The following is an 18,646-nucleotide window of genomic DNA, read 5'->3' as shown; positions in this document are numbered from 1 at the left end:
GGATTAAGCACACTGTAATGCCCATTACACCACAATTCACCATTCTCATGCTAATTGGCTAATAGTGTAGACATGCTGTATTTAAGGTTATTATATTTGGTGGCAAAGGAATGACTAAAAGTTGCAGAGTATAACGATGTCTGGCCTATTACCCAGACTGTGCTTTTTCCTGAGTTTTGCACCTTAATTCAGGACTAGTGTTTTGGTCTGGGGTTATTTTGCGTTTTCAGAGAGTGTATAAACCAATGTAGACAGGAGTGCTTACGTCCACACCTGGTACATAAGCTTTCACGCTGATAGCTCAAACTATAATGTGCATGGACATGTACACTCATTCATACAGAAGTGTGGGAAGACCCAAATGGTAAACGTGCATAGTACTGAATGCAGGGAGGCTTCCAACCACCTGATAGGAGGGATGACAAAGCTCAATGTTATATAATAAGCGTCGTCTCCCTCCTGGGAGCCCAGATACTGGGCTGAATGTGATACAGGAACAGGTTCTGCAGGTCAGGGTTTTACTTATGAAGTGTGGTCACCTGACAGTCACACTGTGTGAATGGGTCTTGATAATCCGCTATTTGGGCAGTACGGATGGTGTAACGTTAGAGTTACTGCCTCACAGCACTGAGGTCATGGGTTCGATACCCACCATGGCTCCAACTGTGCGGAGTTTGTATATTCTCCCCGTACTTGCGTGGGTTTCCTCCGGGTACTCCGGTTTCCTCCCACAATCCAAAAATATACAGGTAGGTCAATTGGCTTCCAACAAAATGAACCCTAGAATGTCTGCGTGTGTGCATGTACATGTGGTAGGGAATATAGATTATAAGCTCCACTGGGGCAGGGACAGATGTGACTGTTCAAATATTCTCTGTAAAGAGCTGCGGAATCTGTGTGCGCTATATAAGAAACTGTTAATAATAATAAATATTTGCATATGCGGTCCTTTTGCATTTGATATATCAAATGTGATCCCAACAAGTGCTGCCATAGGCTGTCTGATCTGACAGAACCACTTGTGATCAAGGTGATCTGATAAACATCGGGTCGCATCTAAAAAACACATGCGATTCGCCTGATTTCTGATACGGAATTGGATTAAATTGGACTAAATCGCACTAGTGTATGACCAACTTAACACACAACTTGGCACAACCAGGGGCTACAAGCTTTGCCAAGCATCTAACAGAACAGTGTAGAGAACTGAATTTTGATATTTACTGATAAATCAATTTCTCAGATTTTCGCAGCAGACACAAAAAAAAAAAAAAAGGAGGGGGGGATAGACAAAGTCTATCCTGTACACCTGGGAGACAAGATTCCAAACCCAGTCCTGGATGGTCTGTAGCCAAATTTTCTACACAAACCATGCGGTTTCCCAGGTGGGTTGGGAGCCCGTCATTCTTTTAGTACCTCGACTCCCAGTATAAGCACATCTAAATTTTCCTCAAAAGGCACAAAAGGAGTTAAAGGAAGGTAATGAGTAAGGTCTGTATGGAGCAGTGGAAGAGGAAAGCAAAAATGTGGATGTTTACCTCAGTAGCCTGGGAAATACACATACTGTACTGTGTATCCAGTTCAGGAGCAAATAAAATATCTCCAGACATGGAAGAGCTTTCACAGCCTGCTTGGAGATCCTGCATCTGACTGCTGGGCGCAAAGTCAAAAGGCTCAGCCTGCCGCAATGACTGAAGTGGAGATTTGCAAACCTAGCTGGCCTGTCACTAAATACATATTCCAGGTAAGGAAACAATGAAACACAGCGCTAGATTCAAGGAAGGAAAACAATTATGATAATTGAAGGGATCAGTAAAAGGTGCCCACTACAGCAATTTTTCGGCCGATTTATCTGAAAATCGTTCACAATTGGGAATGATTGTGATCCTGAGGCTCTTTAGTTGGATCTTGTGATGCTGCAGGGATCTGTGGGAGTTAGGGCGATCAGTCACTCAGGTGCATTCAGATGCTCGTATATTTGGGCATGTTGGAACGATTGGGCGCATTTGCATGCTCAAGTTTTGATGCATTCAAGCACATTTGAACGCTGGGGTATACGGGCACTTGGACGCGTCTGCACAGTCGGGTATTTTGGAGATCAGGCAAGGTTGCAAAGATGCGCATGAGGTCTGCCCCAGTCTCTAGATGAGGCTGCATTTAGAATATCAGGCCTGAATTAGCCCAAACCACCTGCTAAATAGAGACGGCTTCACGTGGTTTTATTTCGTCTTTATTAAATGATATCAATCACAGAGCGGCTGCATTAGAAGTCATCACCATCACTCTACTTATACTGGTGCAGTGACACAAACCTTACCACCACATGAATGATGAATTTGATGGAATGTATTGCTGCTGTAGGAGCAGGCTCCGTAATATATACATTTATAATCTGTACTGTACACCTACAGACTGGAAGAAGTCATCTAGACTAGTGCTGGTCGTTTAAGATTGATCTGATAAAGACCTTACAAGTTATTGCAAATCTCCCATATGAAAAGGACATAATGTAACAAAGCAACATAACAAAACAGTAGAAGAGGGGGCTGGTGTCATATTGCCTCAGATAATCTCATGACACTCAGCCCTGGGGTTACCTGCTGACCGAGGTGCAAGCAGCTATACTGTCTCTCTCTGCAGCACAGGACACCGCTAGGTGCTGATTGGTTGATCATTGGTTACTGATTGCATCTTTATTGTCAAACAAACTTTGCTAGGTACAAAATATAAGCAGAACTTGGAACATGTAGGAGTGGAGGCTGCTATCCAATGGGGAAACAAAAGTAATGATAAAAACCTAAAGGCACTTCCAGAAGAATCGTTCTAAACTACAATACTGACATACAGCTATATAAATGTCTCAGATTTTTTTATATATATATATATATTTATTTGGTCCATTGTTTTCAAATGCAGTTTAATAAAAATAAAAAAAAGCACCGCATGTAGGAACACTCCAATAGTCAAACAGGCAGACGTGTACATGCACTGGATCATGCACAGAGATCCAGTTTCACACCAAACCCTCCCTGCTCACCCAATACAACACACTAGCAGTCCTACTAGTAAAGGTGGAATGGAGGAGAACCTGATCTCTCTAGGGATGATGCAACTTCCTGACCCCACCCATTCCTCCAATAACAGAACAGGATCTACCAGCCTTCATATCATTGTCATTCAATGCCATAAAACTTTATAGACAAAATGCTGCAGACACTTCAAGAAATGCCATCCATTTTGTGTCTGTAAAGTACTATATATATTAAAAAAGAACTCTCTTTACAAAGGAAACACTTCCAAGTGTATAATTGGGAAGCAGTTATTGGGCCATTTACCTGCCTCATTCCCAGCCCACAGTACGTGCCCCATAACACAACCTGTGATAAAACATTATAAGTCACATTTTGTATTATAGTTGTCTGGGTCTTCTCAATGTAGACAATATGACCTGCAATGGCTACTGACCAGCTGCTCTGCTTTTACTGACTGGCAGACATTGGACTGTACTAGGAGGGATGTCATGGTGGGGGGAGCCCGTATGGTGCATACAAAGAGAATATTGGGCAGTTCTAGCCATTAGAATAACCATGTATAAAAATGAATATGATTTTACAGTATATAAGGCAAATTCCCTTCAGTGGATCATACTAACAAGGGATGAATATCATTAAGTAGAAGCCATGAAATGTCTATGGAAAGTGAACCCTTGTTCCCCAGATTATTGCATTGCTACCAAACATAATAATCTCTGAGGTGTATTATAGGTGGTGGAGGTTAGCCAGACAATATTGTACAATGACTGTGCACTAATCATTATAAGACTCTTCCTAAGGGTAAACTTATACTTATCGGACCTCTAAATCATTTATTAAGATCCTGCTGAAATTTCATCATTGTGTTAATATGCGTCTGCACTAAAACTCTTCATCAAAAAGTCAATTTAATGCGGGAAGGAAGTCTAGTTGAGGGAAGAAATATTGTAACAGGAATCAAGCTGTAGTCCCAACCAGATGGTTAGGCGATAGTTCCATTTTACAAAGGTTACTAAGGCCGCTGGTTGGTCCCGCTGGCACCGGAAGCACGGAGATGGTGTAACGGCTCCTTTGTGAGAACACTTTGGTGGAGTGACGGATGTCCCCAAAGGAAAGACGCGACAGACTCTGCATCGATGCTGCTGGCATGGTCGCACTCTGACATTGGCGAGGACGGAGAGACAAGGCGGCAAAAGCTTGGAGTGGAAAAGAAAGGTAAAAACTCGCAAACTCTTAGGGCTACTGGTCCAGAGACTTCAGACCATCAAGGAAGATGGTGGGTGTTAAAATGTGAGTAGATCCTATGGGAAAGAAAGAAAAAGTGACATGAGCATCGAGAAACAATAGAAAGGAGTCCAAATAAAATAACCATGTTTACATGGAACTGACCAATCAAAACCTCCCATTTGGAGTCGGTAGCTTTGGTTAACTCATAGGCACATCTCATTTCAGACATGGACAGTCCTCCCAGGACATAGACCAGCAGCCGAGGTCCAGAGCGGTATTCTGCAGCGCTACGCGTTTTGTGCCAGTGACCGAACCGCGCACTGAGAAATACAAAATGGCGGGTGAGAAGCAGAGCCTGGAAATGAGCAGCAAACACTACACTCAGGGACTTCCTCACCTCACCACTGTCTGGGAGGATCCTACTTGAGTACATGGCTCAGACACAAAAGGCCATTGTTTTTTATCCAATTTATCTTCAATAGCATCCTAGAATAAGAGCAGCAAATATATAATAAGAGCAAATAAAGATATTCAAAATGTATTTAGTCTGCCCATATAAAAGGGCAGCAGCAATACCTCCATGATGTCTTTCAGTGCTGGCGTCCAGCGTGACAGCTGGTAGGTGGGTTCTGGACGGACCTTTTTTTCAGGCTTGTGGGGAGTAGAGGTTGGCTGCTGTAAAAGACAGAAGATGATGGTGTCTGAGGGGTAAATTTACTAAGCTTCTAAATATTAAAAGAGGTGAGGTTGCCCATAGCCCATAGCGACCAATCAGATTCTTTCTATCATTTCATAGGATAAAATAGAGAATGTGGTTGGTTGCATGAGAAACATCACCTCTTTTCATTTTTAGAAGCTTTAGTCAGGTTACCACAGGGTGTATAGTGATAACTGCATGGTCTCTGGGACATGGGGTAACACAAGGAAGGATATGGAAGGTCACAGTCACAATGGCACACAAGCAGACATAAAAAGCTGGGCAGGCTATAATGTAATACCATACCCCCAATAGCACACGGGTCCCCAGGTGCTGCAGGTTGCGGATGATGTTGCTGTCACTCTGAATATTGGCATGCTGGATTAGCTTGGTTAAGTTTTCCTCGGTTATTCCTAGATGTAAGATAATTACAAATTACATAACCGATTAATAGCAATTCCTTGAGACACTTGGCAACATTATGATTGCATATAATCTACCAGTGGAATTATCGAACAGAAGTGTTAGTCAGTCTGATCATACTAGGTCAGCGATGGCTAACCTTGACACGCCAGCTGTTGTTGAACTACACATCCCAGCATGCCCTGCAAAACTGTAGCAGGGCATTCTGGGATGTGTAGTTCAACAAAAGCTGGAGTGTCAATGTTAGCCATCACTGTACTAGGTTAAGTAAGGGCAATTCTCAACAGAGTTAGTGGATTACAACACAATCCAATTTTACTGTTTACCTAACTCACATACAGTATATCTATCCTTATGTGCCAGGCCTAGTGGCTTCTGCTGAGGCTGCACTAGCACCCGAAAGGTCAGCATCAGCCTGTACTGCTCGCAATGGCAATGAAAAAATATAATGCAGCTCGTGGGGGAAAATGTAACAGGTGCTAGAGAAGCGGGAGGTGTGAGAGCTTGCCGGTCAGTGGCTAAGTGGCAATCGCTGTCTACAGAGCACACAATAATGCTGATCTATTATAAGCAGACCCTTCACAAATGTACCTAAAACCTGTATATTACAGAAAGGAGAAACATCCCTCTCTGTAAATAGCCTGTACTCTGCAGCTGACATATGTAGAGCTCAGGGGCGGAACTACCGCCGGTGCAGACGGTGCAGTGCACCGGGGCCCAAGAGGTTTAAGGGGCCCGATGCCGACGTCTGCCCGGCATGACAAATTTAAGTTTTCTTTTGTTTTCTTTCTTTATTTACATGCGGCGGTGGGGTTTGCGGATGGCGGGGCCAGCCCTGGCACAGTGGCTGGTGGTACTAGGCTGGCAGCGTGTTTTGACAGACATGGAATGGATGCAGCTGCAGCAGCACCCTGCAAGTCTGCATCCATTCCAGCCCGGGACTGGTCTACTCCGGTAGCCTAGCAACAGGCAGCCAATCGCAAGGCTGCCTGTTGCTGCTCTGAGACTACGAGCAGACAGGAAGTGATTCTGCTGCTCTGCTCCGAGGCTGAACAAGTGAACAATCATGCAGGCGGAGCGGAGGAGCGACAGCGACTCACTGTACTGGAGTACTCAAGGTAAGTATATTTAAAAGGGGGGGGGGGGGGTTGGTTGCTGAACACGCATCATTATAATTTGGGCTGCACCACACTGCAGAATCATTTTTAAATATAAGAGGGGGGGGGGGGGCTTAATACAGCGAGCTTACTTACCTGCAGTGCCACCCGGGCTCATAAAAAAAACAAGCAACTTCCCTGTCCCCTTCCTTTTGGAAAGCAGTGAAGGGGGCTGCTAACCAGAGGAACATGGCGGACCGAAATGCAGATGAGCCGCAGGCACGGAGCCTCTGCACAGCAGGGGCAGCTAAGCAGCTTCATTCATTCATTCTGATGCCGGGTTGTGCTGTAAAATATAGTGCTGCGACTGCATGTAATGGCCTGTGTAAGTACAACCCAGATGGCCCCTGTTCTGACAGACGGTCCAGGTGCTGCAGGAAGGCAGGTACCGACTATTAAGTGCAATATACCATTTATAGATAGAAGGTACTGGAGTGAGAGGTGCAATGAGAGAGAGGGAGGAAAGATGTATGGCTGACAGAGGGAAGGAGTAGAGGTTTATGGATGACAGAGGGAAGGAGAGAGTGAGAGGTACACAGGTGAGGGAGGAGAGGTGTATGGCTGACAGGGGGAGGGAGTGAGAGGTACACAGGTGAGGGAGGAGAGGTGTATGGCTGACAGGGGGAGGGAGTGAGAGGTACACAGGTGAGGAAGGAGAGGTGTATGGCTGACGGGGTGGGAGTGAGAGGTACACAGGTGAGGGAGGAGAGGTGTATGGCTGACAGAGGGAAGGAGGGAGTGAGAGGTATACAGGTGAGGGAGGGAGTTAAGGTGTATGGATGACCGAGGGAAGGAGGGAGTGAGAGGTACACAGGTGATGAATTGAGGAAAGGTGTATAGCTGACAGAGGGAAGAAGGGAGTGAGAGGTACACAGGTGAGGGAGAAGAGGTGTATGGCTGACAGGGGGAGGGAGTGAGAGGTACACAGGTGAAGGAGAAGAGGTGTATGGCTGACAGGGGAGGAAGTGAGAGGTACACAGGTGAGGGAGAAGAGGTGTATGGCTGACAGGGGGAGGGAGTGAGAGGTACACAGGTGAGGGAGGAGAGGTGTATGGCTGACAGGGGGTGGGAGTGAGAGGTACACAGATGAGGGAGGAGAGGTGTATGGCTGACAGGGGGTGGGAGTGAGAGGTACACAGGTGAGGGAGGAGAGGTTTATGGCTGACAGGGGGTGGGAGTGAGAGGTACACAGGTGAGGGAGGAGAGGTGTATGGCTGACAGGGGGTGTGAGTGAGAGGTACACAGGTGAGGGAGGAGAGGTGTATGGCTGACAGAGGGGTGTGAGTGAGTGAGTTTTTTTAGTACATAGTGTTAAAAAGTCTAAATGAATTACACTTTATTAACAGCCCTAAAGCTTCAGGGGTTTAAAGTGTACTTCCGACTCCCAGGGTGGAGAGTGTGGGGGGGGGGGCAAAGCATTTTTTAGCACCTGGGCCCACGACTCTCTAGTTCCGCCTCTGGTAGAGCTACTTGCTGCATTTAACAATAGCAATGGATGGCTAGATGAGATTATATATACACAGGTTGAATATGCCTTATACAAAACGCTCGGAACCACAAGCATTTTGGATAAGGGATTTTTCCAGATTTTGGAATATTTTTTTTTCTTTTTCAGGTTCCTCTTCAGAGGTATCCTCGGTCCCAAGGATGAATTGCGAGGGTGCGGATGTAACGTCACTATGTCACCGGCGCAATACATCCTTAGGACCGGGGATGCCTGTGAAGACTAAACCAATGGCCGCCGCAGACATTGGGAGACCGCTGGTGAGTATAAAAAGCAGTGCAGGCGGTGAAAGAAAACCTAAATATTCTGAGAACCTATGGTTTATATATGAAAGAGTTATCCAGTAATAGGATTCCTAATAAAACCAGACCACAGATAGTACAGCTGGGAGCATGACTGCCACCATCAGGCGAGCAGTGGTATTACAGTATATAACATTGAGTAACTAATGCCCTGGAGTAAGATCTTACCATTTTTCAGATAGATGTACAGAATGATAATGCGGATTTTATCATAAGGTTTAACATTTGGATCCAGTAATACAGGGACAATAACCTTCATGGGGTCCTTCAGTTTCTCGCCCTCTGCATCAGAACCCATCGCCAGGTCCTTTGTGGGGGAGAAGAGACGACAAACACAGGACTAACGTTTGTATGCAGACATTACATTTGCCATGATTAGTACTTTCAGGTTAGCTTGCACCTTACAGGCCATCACAGACCTTTTCTCTACCCCGCACCCTCATACCACTTTCACTACCCTGCTACATCTGGTACAGCAGTTGGATAGTTTCAGTATCATAGTTGTTAACGCATCCCTCCCAACTGTCCCTCTTTATGCGGGAACATCCCTTTTTTGGGGGGACGTTCTCGCATCGCGTCCGGGCCGGCAGTGCCCCGCGGCGGGGGGGGGGGGGGGGGGGGGGGGGCAGTCCGGATTCCCCCCGTCACTTGTGAATAGACGCTGTGCGCATGTGCGTCTATTCATGCCCTTACAGTGGCGAACCCGGGGCGTGGCCTCGCAGAAGCGTTGCAAGCATATACCACACCCCTTCCCTTTGGGTCACACCCCCAATATTTTTGGACACGTCTTTGGCGCACACCAGAGTCCCTCCTCAAAGTTAGGAGGTATGGTCAATGGAGTAGATGTATGAAGCAGAGGAGAAGTGAGCCGGAGGAGAGGCCCATGGGCAACCAATCAGCACTAAGATAACATCTATAAATTTGCAGAATATAAAATGATACAGAGCAGCTGATTGGTTGCCATGGGCCACTTCTCCTCTGGCTCACTTCTCCTCCATTATCACTGTTTCAAAAAAATAAAGTGATTCTGATGGTGAGTAACATAGTGAATAGGAATTGTGCAAGGAAGTTTGGGGCAAATGCTGCTTAGCATCAATATATAATTTTTGTGGTTGATACAACAAATCCACAGAGTCAGCACGTGCGATGTCCAATAAATGGACCATATGATTACATGCTTGTGCATGAGTGAGTCTTGCCGCAGAAGCCATCATGTTTGGCCATTGTGCATGAGTTAGTCTATGGCTCATTCATCAGTTGCCACAGAATCCAAGCAAAACAAACAGGCCATGAATTCTCCCGTCTGAGTTTTGAAGACTGCAGGCCAAATATAATAGCCTGCGGGCTGCCAGACTTTGCACAAGAACGCACATATAGTAAAGCACCAATTATTTACAGGGCAAAACCAGGTTGTTTTTGCCATGGAAAGGCGATGGCGGCTTTAGTAATACGGGCATCTTCGCATCTCCGGCTTCTTGCAGTCTGTCTGACATCATCCAGCAATGTAGCTACAATTCCCCATTTGTTAGAGGGGATACCATACAAGTATGAATACAATGATTGCATAGTTTTACTATAAACAGCAATGCCAAAACTTAGTAGACAATTGTCACATGATGGACGTACCTGTTCCACAGAACAAAGCCTTTCTATGGTTCCCTTGAAGTGCTTCATGCAGTCCTCTGCCAGGTGCAGGTGTGTGGAGTACTGGGAGAGGGCCAGAAGGAAGAGGTTAGGTGACGGGAGAGAACCAGGACTGGACCATAGAAGCTCTTAGAGAACCTGATTTGCCCTGCGCTCACTAGATCCCCATTCCCAATTACAGGCAAGCCCTGCAAAGTATACTCCCCACCCTTACATAGAGTGTCTAGGCCCCCCCCTAAATAACAGCACTTACCTTATTTATTTCCTTCTGATATTGGGGCATTTTCTTGAGTATTTGGGACAAGTCTTTGATATTGGCCTTAAAAGGAAAACAAACACACTGTTACTTTACAACTTACGTTAGCAGTGGTCTGTATAGAGAGACCGTTACCTGTGGTTATATATTCTCCCGAGAACGGTCTGTATGACTAGGAGTAACAACTGCACTAACACACCGAGTTACACATGACAGTGCTACACACAGTATATGGGGAATGGTTGTTTAGGACCGGTTTAGTAGGTGTGCTGAGGACAGTGGCTGCTTTCCTGGTGTTTGCTATGAGTACACAGAACACCATGAGGGTTTCCCAGATGTCCGCTGCTAGAAGCCAGAAGAAGGAGACTATATCACAGTTTCTGTGTGAACTGTGCCCATCAGTGAATGCGCAGTACTGATGATAAATAAAATAATCCAAGCTGAACAGCAACATCAGGCAGCAGTTCCCCACTTCCCTTTCCATCTCCGGTTGCCCCCAGCCCTTACTGGGGTGCCCTTCCCTGGCGAACAAGTGAAGTATGTGCAGGAGTAACCAGAAAAGACCCCCTTTACCAATCAGGCTACCTTCAGCCTCAGAAAAGGAAGCAGATTAAAGCGCTGTCAATTCTGGATTTAAGAACTTGAAAAGTGCACAATAAAAACACAAATAAAATGAGGAAAAGTGCTACAAAGGAATAACCATTGCATAGCATATGCTTTTATATAGGAAAATGTACTACATAGATCCAACTGCAGTCAGCACTTTAGTTATTGTACTTGTATTTAGCCCTATACTAATAGTCCTGTGTTTTATTAATTCTAAAAACCTTAAATATATATATTATTAGTGGATATTTCCCAGGGTGTGAAATATCTTCCCTTGATGATGAGAACATTGAGGCAGGGAGAGGAGGCTGAAGGTTCATATTCACAGACGTATTATTTATATAGGACACGCATATTCCAATATTATGCTGTATTTTATCAACACACCCTGTACGTTACCTTGTAATTAGTTTTTTGTTTGCTATGTACAGCGCTGCAGACACTTTGTGGCGCCTTATAAATAAACAAACTACTACTAACTACTACTTACAGAGAATATTGTAGCCATTTACAATTAGGGCCATGGTGGGAATAGAACCCATGACATCAGTGCTGTGTAGCTGGAATGCTAACCATTACAGCAACTATAGTGCCAATTACTTTCATCATTGCAGCACATTTTGATAAAAAAGTTATATTCAAATTATTATTTAGTATATGCTGTATTTTATGAATAATTTATTTAATTAGATAATGTGGCCCAGTGGTTTCCCCTGTTAGGAGGTGGGGTGGGGGTGTTACCTAGGCAGAAGAATTGGATTTTTAACTTTTTCAAATGACTTGTTAGCTCTTTGTTTTGAATGAGGTTATGACAAAAGTTTCCATGTCCTCCCACCTACAGTAGGTGGGCTTTTCTACCATGTGCATTTAATTAATCTACTATTGTAAAGCGCAACGGAATCTGCTGCGCTATATAAGAAACTGCAAATAAATAAATCAGCAATAGGGCTTTTAATAGCTCTTCCTATGTTGCAATCCAACATTTCAGCCCCGAACGCATCATTTGATAGGTCTTGCAATGCATTATGTGTATTTTGAGTGCACAACCTGAGGTGTTTTGGTGGTATGATGTGCGGGACATGAGGTCGATCCTCAGTTCTTGTGCTGCACGTAAAAGGTGTCCATACACTATGCGATTTCTGCATTTGGGCCGATAAATCGGGTGAAATCGGGCCAAAATCGCATGTGTGTGACATTTGATCCGATCTGATGCACGGTCCTGTGCGAATCGGACCGGATCAGGAGGTTGGACGTTCAGCATGTACGATGACGTCCGACCTCCAGCAGCGACGGCTATTAGAATGTTAAGATAATGGGCCAAATGACTGGCTGGTGGGTACAGCGGCGGTGCCGCAGCAGCGGAGCAGTGGGGCATGTGCAGTGGTGGTGCCGGTGAAGAGTAGTGGGCAGGTAGCGGGTGCAGCGGCGATGCCGGAGAGGAGCAGTGGGGTGTGTGCAGTGGTGGTACCAGTGAAGAGCAGTGGGGCAGGGGCGGTGCCAGTGAGGAGCAGTGGGGCGATGGCCCTTCAGCTCCCTGGGTTTTTCTTTTTACATGTAATAAATCGCATGCGGTTTATCACATATAAAAAAATGGCACATCAAGTGCCAAATTGCATGTGAGCCTCCCGGCGAGCTGCCGGGCTGCTCGCAGAGAATTTGGTCTGACTTGTCCTTAGAACAAGTCGGCCTAATGTATGGGGGGCTTTAGATCTGGAGATGCTGCTAACACCCAGTATGCTGGAGGTTGCAGATCACACACATAAGGTGCCCACACACTGCATCGATTTTTCATCTGATCTTTACCACAAATCTTTTGCGATCCGATGCGCACTACCGCGGATCTTTTGATCTTACCTGCTGCAGGGAAGATCAGAAGATGCAGCTAAAGATCTATGGGACTCAGGTATTCATCTCTTCTCGCGTTCGGGTAATTGGGAGTTGGGTGCGTTCGGGTGTGTCTGGCTGCATTCCGGCACGCGGATATTCGAGCACTTAGGCATGTTCACAGAGTTGGGTATTTGGAAGTTGGTTGTTAGGCCACAGAAACCCAATCTACGAGGCTCAAGAACTAACAAGTTCTTGTGCTTTTGCCGCTTTTCAGAGACAGCTTGGGACTTGGTAGAAAGCAGTGCAATGGTGGACAGGTTTGTATATGTACTGTGCTTCAGTGCTTGCTGGTTCCAGCCTGGGACTGTGTGGGCTCTCACGTCACCGTAACATCCCTTATAGGTGACTCGGAAGATATGGTTCTGCACAAATCTGATGACCTATCTTGATGACCTATCTAAATGTTAATACATAAAATAGCTGCTAATTGCAAATTTCTTTCAAATGTTTAAATACTAGTAAGCCCGCTCGAAGCAAATACTTCCAAAGCTAGATGTAGTTTCACTTGCTGCCAATAAATGGCAGTGTTTCGGAGCCACACAGACACTACACAAATATATAGAGGATGTTCTGCTGTGTTGCCCTCTGGTGGTGTGCTTTGGTAGCACACCCTAATGACCTGACAAGTGTAGTACAGACTCCATAAGGCACATGTTTAGTAAGGAGTCAGGTCACAATTTCATATGAGCCATGCAGTAATTCCCCAACCCTGTGCTGTACAGGACTATATATGATCTTACCTTGTCTGTGGTCATTCTCTTACTCTCACAAAAAGATCTCAGCAGCTCAGTCACTTTCCTGTGGGGTGACAGACAAGGTCAGGGGAGAACCTGAGCACACATCACATGACAGAATGATGACATACAGCCGCTTACTTGGACACGTCTGCAATGTGCATATGACGGAGCTCCACCCAGAGATCATCATCTTCATCTAGAAGGACCTGCTTCTCCCGGGACTCCCCAATCCCTGTGGTCTCATAGCTATAGGCAGAGTGACAAGTACCGGGGTATTAGTGAGGAGCTGGTAGAATATGCCCACAAAACAAAAAGGAGAAATGAGAGAGATGGCATCGCCTCAGGGCTGCCACACCATCCGCGTGGCTTCATCAGCCACATGCTCCTGGGTATATCCTCAGGCTACAAAATGGCCACCTCCACTGCATTTGGGTCGCATACAAATTATGTAGCTAACAATTTCTAGATGGCTGTGAGGACCAGTAACTTCTCTGCTTAGTGACTACAGACATTACAGTCACATCTCAGGGGATGATGGCTCAGTGGTGGGCGAAACAACTTAGGTGTGCAGAGTAGCTACTGAATTATCATCCTAAGGAACCATTGAGGGCTATAAAAATATAGAGGTTAGCCACGTATCTCTAGTTTAGGGCTGGTGCAGGGACCCTCCCAAGCACAATAAGACTCTCCTCCAGTCTCTAAACCTATAAGCGTTCCCTGAAAACTCACCTCTTCAGGCAAGCTTATCAAATTCCAGAACCAGCCACTTAACCTTCATATACCGTTCCTATCTAATCACATCCCCACTGTACAGGCCACACATATATCTTTCTTACAGTGCACACATATCCACTCTTTCTTTTTCACATTTTCCATCCTCCTGACCAATGGCCAAACTGCTGGGTCACCGTATCTTACAGCACACCAGGAACCTTTGCATTCTGGTGGAATTAATGCAATAAAGAATACAGTATCTATCCTTATGTATCAATGCCTATTTCCCTGTAGATTGTAAGCTTGCGAGCAGGGCCCTCCTACATTTTGACTGTCTGTAAATACCCTGTTGTATCAATGTCTTCTTTGTAAGGCGCAACGGAATATGCTGCGCTATATAAGAAACGGTTAATAAATAAATAAAAAACTAGTGTAGGTCATGTGGGTCTCATGTGTCTACCTTTTTCATGTCGACCTTTTGACACTGTAGATCTATCAGCAAGAACCATAGCTGCATTCAGTTGTGTAAGTGAATAGGCCTCTCGTTGTCTCTTTTCACACACTTAAATCAAAGTCGACTTTTCCCTTTAGCAATGTATTTTCTATACAGTATTACCATATGCAGAAATCACAATGTATGCATGTAGCACCTACTTGTATATATCTTGCTGAATATCTAGGAGATCATAAGCCATAGCCTGGAAGGTGAGTTCATGCAGGAGGGGAGAGACTGGGTCATAGCCACGGTCCACAATGAGAAGCTGGGAGCGGGACTTGTCTGGGCCCTGGGATGGGAGAGAATTAGGTGAACGTGCAGGGAGGGATGGAGAAGCAGCAATAAGGGCTGGAAACAGGACAAGGGGTGTAAAGGGGAGATGCACAAAGTGAGGGGACAGGAGGAAGACACACACACACACACACACACAGACCATGGAACATGATGCCAAGAGATAGAGAAAAAGAAGAAAAACATGGGACATGATGCCCAGAGATAAAGATGGGCAAAACACAGGGATTACAGGAATCTGATGCCCAGAGATAAAGATGGGGAAAACACAGGGACTACAGGCGCATGATGCCCAAGGATAAAGAGAAAGGGGGAAAACACAGGGACTACAGGAGCATGATGCCCAGAGATAAAGATGGGGAAAACACAGGGACTACAGGAATCTGATGCCCAGAGATAAAGATGGGGAAAACACAGGGACGACAGGAGCATGATGCCCAAGGATAAAGAGAAAGGGGGAAAACACAGGGACTACAGGAGCATGATGCCCAGGGATAAAGAGAAAGGGGGAAAACACAGGGACTACAGGAATCTGATGCCCAGAGATAAAGATGGGGAAAACACAGGGACTACAGGAATCTGATGCCCAGAGATAAAGATGGGGAAAACACAGGGACAACAGGAGCATGATGCCCAGAGATCAAGAGAATGGGGAAACACAGGGATTACAGGAACATGATGCCCAGAGATAATGAGAATGGGGAAACACACTTTTGGGGGGAGACTGCCTGGTTGTTTTTTTTAAAGCAGCTATCATTTCCATAGTAAAACCAACCTGGGTTTGCCTTATAGATCACTGCTTCACAAAAAGATAGGCAGTCTCAAACAAAATCCCCGCACGTCGGAGGTGATTACATTTAGCCCAGAAGCTACACGAATATGAAAACAAATTGCAGGACAAGAATAACATTTTTGAAGGGAGGGCTGGAGAAAAAAGCCAAAAGGAACACGGGGTCATGGAGACACGGTCTATTATTTCCATCTTCCACCTCTTATATGTCCATTGGACATCGGATAAGCTCTGCGCGGTCACTGCTACCACGATGCATCAAACTCATCTCTCAATCAAAAGCTAGAGACATCTCACCTCTCCCATGCTGGGGTTATCGGCTTTGAACGCATTCAGACGGTCTTGTACCATGTGAGCGAGCGTTGTGTTGTCCTCATAGCCACTGGCATAAAAGAAAAAAGGACAACAATGATAGATTTAATTTCTTAGGGAGATGTTGGTGTTCAGGGACAACAGCAGAAAAGTACACATTGGGATTATAGAACTGTCTGCATCTACAGTGACAGCAAATCAAGATGAGATCAGAGAGGCTCACAAAGACCCCCCCATTAAAGAAGACACAGAATGTATCAGTTACCTGCGGTATCGGACTGCTGGGTATTCCTTCAGTGTCTCGCATAACGTGGCAATCTGTTCCGCTAACTTTTCCAGGCATCTGCTACGTTCCACTTTTTCTATTTTGCCGAAAAGGGTGTGAAACGCGTCCTTCGCATCTGAGCCGAAGACCTGGAGGAGCAGAGTGTGTCAGGCAGGTCCTACACTATGGTGTGCTTTGGGAATTTACATAGGACTAATCTGGTTATAATAACACATTAGTATATTATGCAAAAGTATAATACATACAGAATATAGCCAGTAAACTCATCAACAGCATTATATAAACATTAGATAACAAAAAATGGATGTGCCTATAACGGTAAATGTTACAAAAATCAAACTAACATCTAGCCCAGGGATGGGAACCTTTGGCCCTCCAGCTGTTGAACTACACATCCCAGCATGCTCTGCAACAGTTTTAGCATGGCCAAATAGCTAAACTGTTGCAGTGCATGCTGGGAAGTGTAGTTCAACAACAGTTGGAGGACAAAAAGTTCCCCATGCCTGTTGTAGCCATTCAAAGCAGAGTGTTCAGTACAGTCTATTATAGGAATGTCTGCTCATTTTTATGGAAGAACACCAAATATACAACAAACAAACCGGCAGCTTTTAAAAATGATTGGAGCAGAGATGTTAAAGCGGCATGACCCATCAGAGTGAAGCACTCTGGGTATTACACTGAAGCTTAGTACAGTATTACATTATCCGCTCCAAACCGCTGAGACACAGAGACTAACACAAGCCACTGATTCCTAATTAAAGCTTCTGAATATGTCAAAGTTTTAACCATGTCGACATTGTGACTGTCGATATGATTACATGCCATTAGAAATATATTTTCAGACATCTGAAAGAGTAACCAAAACAATTCAAATCAGTAACTTGTTCACAGCTCCTGTAGCAATGCTTGTAAAAGGTGAGACCCAGTTATGTTGTCCAAGTCTACGGGGGTGATTCAGAGCCGCTCGCTGCCGCTCACTTATGGCATTGGCAAGTTTCACATTCGTCAGGACATTCGCTCCATAGTGGGAAGAATGGAGGCGGAAGCAGGTAATATATGTTGCTCTAGTACGATAGCAGTCTTACCTGGCATTCATAAGGCAGGAAAGCCAAATTTATTTCCTTTAATGTTTTTATCACTTTCGGCACCCTGGATTTCCCCAGCTCATTAAACAGTGCTTCAGGGCAAGCTGTGAAGAAAAGGTCATAGGTCATCCCTCTAGAATGAGCACTTTATTTACATGTACACCAACTGCTGATGATCCCCTATGTCCTGGTACCTCGCAGCTCTGTATGGGTCCTGGCCCCAGTATACCAGTGCTGGAACTCTTTGTATTGCTTATTTAAAAGGTACTTGGGCATCCACAGAAGTCTAATGAGTGTCCTCACCCCCTAGGTCACCTGCTGGGGCCAAACTATTCTATTAACATGACAGCCTTGTAGATTATTAACACTTACACATTTTCAGACTACAGCTGTCATGACTCCACACAACACAACTAGTGCCGCTGAAGGCTCATCTATAACAATGGGGTAGTGGTAGTGTAAAGTTACCAAGAGGACGACTTAGAGTTCGGTGCAGAATTTCCAGCATGCAGTGCATATAATGCTGTCCGGCTCAGGATACACTGAAGATGGAGCTGGGATTGGCCACACCACCGTACATACACCTGTTGTCCATTTCACATTCTACCACTGCAGTAAACAGGGTTTGTCCAGTTGCAAATTTTGCACCCTGTAGCTAGATGTGCTCTTTAGAGGTGAGGGTCACTAATTTGTGCAGACCAACATCATCATAAAGAGAATTCTCAATAGTTTGGTAAAAATACATCTGTAGTGCTGTATACTGTAGCTTCATTAAAACCATATTTACACCTGCACATCTTGCCACATGCACCATACAGTGGAGGAAACCTTATTCATGTGAATCAGCCTATCACTCAGGCACAGTGACATCATCCAGGATGGCACATCCTACTCCCGTCTCACTGAGGTCACTAGTTCATTGATTGGCTGAATAGTGGCTCAGCCTCAGAAAGCTGCCTTACATCTGTGTGAGTAGTCATCTTACAATGAAACAAGACCTCTACAGGTGTCAACTTATCCTGGCACTGAACCCCACCACCCCCAAATCCATTGGAACTTACTACACGGTCACCCCCTACCCCCCTAAAGAGGCTGATAGGTATATACCAACCCTGTAATACTCACTGTCGGTGAAGAATATATGAACAGCTTTGTACAAAGGGGAACATAAATCTTTGAAGTCCGATATAAGAGCTTGGA

At 45.2% G+C, this 18,646-nt stretch overlaps 1 protein-coding gene across 1 annotated transcript in view; it reads right to left on the bottom strand.

Moving 5' to 3' along the window:
* Nucleotides 1-2,877: 2,877 nt before the first annotated feature.
* Nucleotides 2,878-18,646, bottom strand: part of STXBP2 (syntaxin binding protein 2) — a 40,005-nt gene continuing 24,236 nt past the window's right edge. Inside the window, exons 5-19 of the mRNA XM_083184910.1 lie at nt 18,572-18,646; nt 17,447-17,550; nt 16,341-16,489; nt 16,061-16,145; nt 14,841-14,971; nt 13,611-13,718; nt 13,476-13,533; nt 10,240-10,305; nt 9,969-10,049; nt 8,511-8,649; nt 5,263-5,369; nt 4,836-4,934; nt 4,657-4,745; nt 4,422-4,579; nt 2,878-4,333 (exon numbers count right to left, since the gene is read on the bottom strand). The exon at nt 18,572-18,646 is cut by the window's right edge and continues 4 nt beyond it. Of these exons, the coding sequence (XP_083041036.1) occupies nt 4,272-4,333; nt 4,422-4,579; nt 4,657-4,745; nt 4,836-4,934; nt 5,263-5,369; nt 8,511-8,649; nt 9,969-10,049; nt 10,240-10,305; nt 13,476-13,533; nt 13,611-13,718; nt 14,841-14,971; nt 16,061-16,145; nt 16,341-16,489; nt 17,447-17,550; nt 18,572-18,646 (1,511 nt within the window). The 3' untranslated portion in view covers nt 2,878-4,271. The remainder of the gene's footprint in view (nt 4,334-4,421; nt 4,580-4,656; nt 4,746-4,835; nt 4,935-5,262; nt 5,370-8,510; nt 8,650-9,968; nt 10,050-10,239; nt 10,306-13,475; nt 13,534-13,610; nt 13,719-14,840; nt 14,972-16,060; nt 16,146-16,340; nt 16,490-17,446; nt 17,551-18,571) is intronic.

The sequence above is a fragment of the Crinia signifera genome, chromosome 4 (genome assembly GCF_055691185.1).
Source record: "Crinia signifera chromosome 4, ASM5569118v1, whole genome shotgun sequence".
Taxonomy (NCBI): domain Eukaryota; kingdom Metazoa; phylum Chordata; class Amphibia; order Anura; family Myobatrachidae; genus Crinia; species Crinia signifera.
Note: the sequence above shows the minus strand (reverse complement) of the source record. Positions and strands in the feature narration are given on the sequence as shown.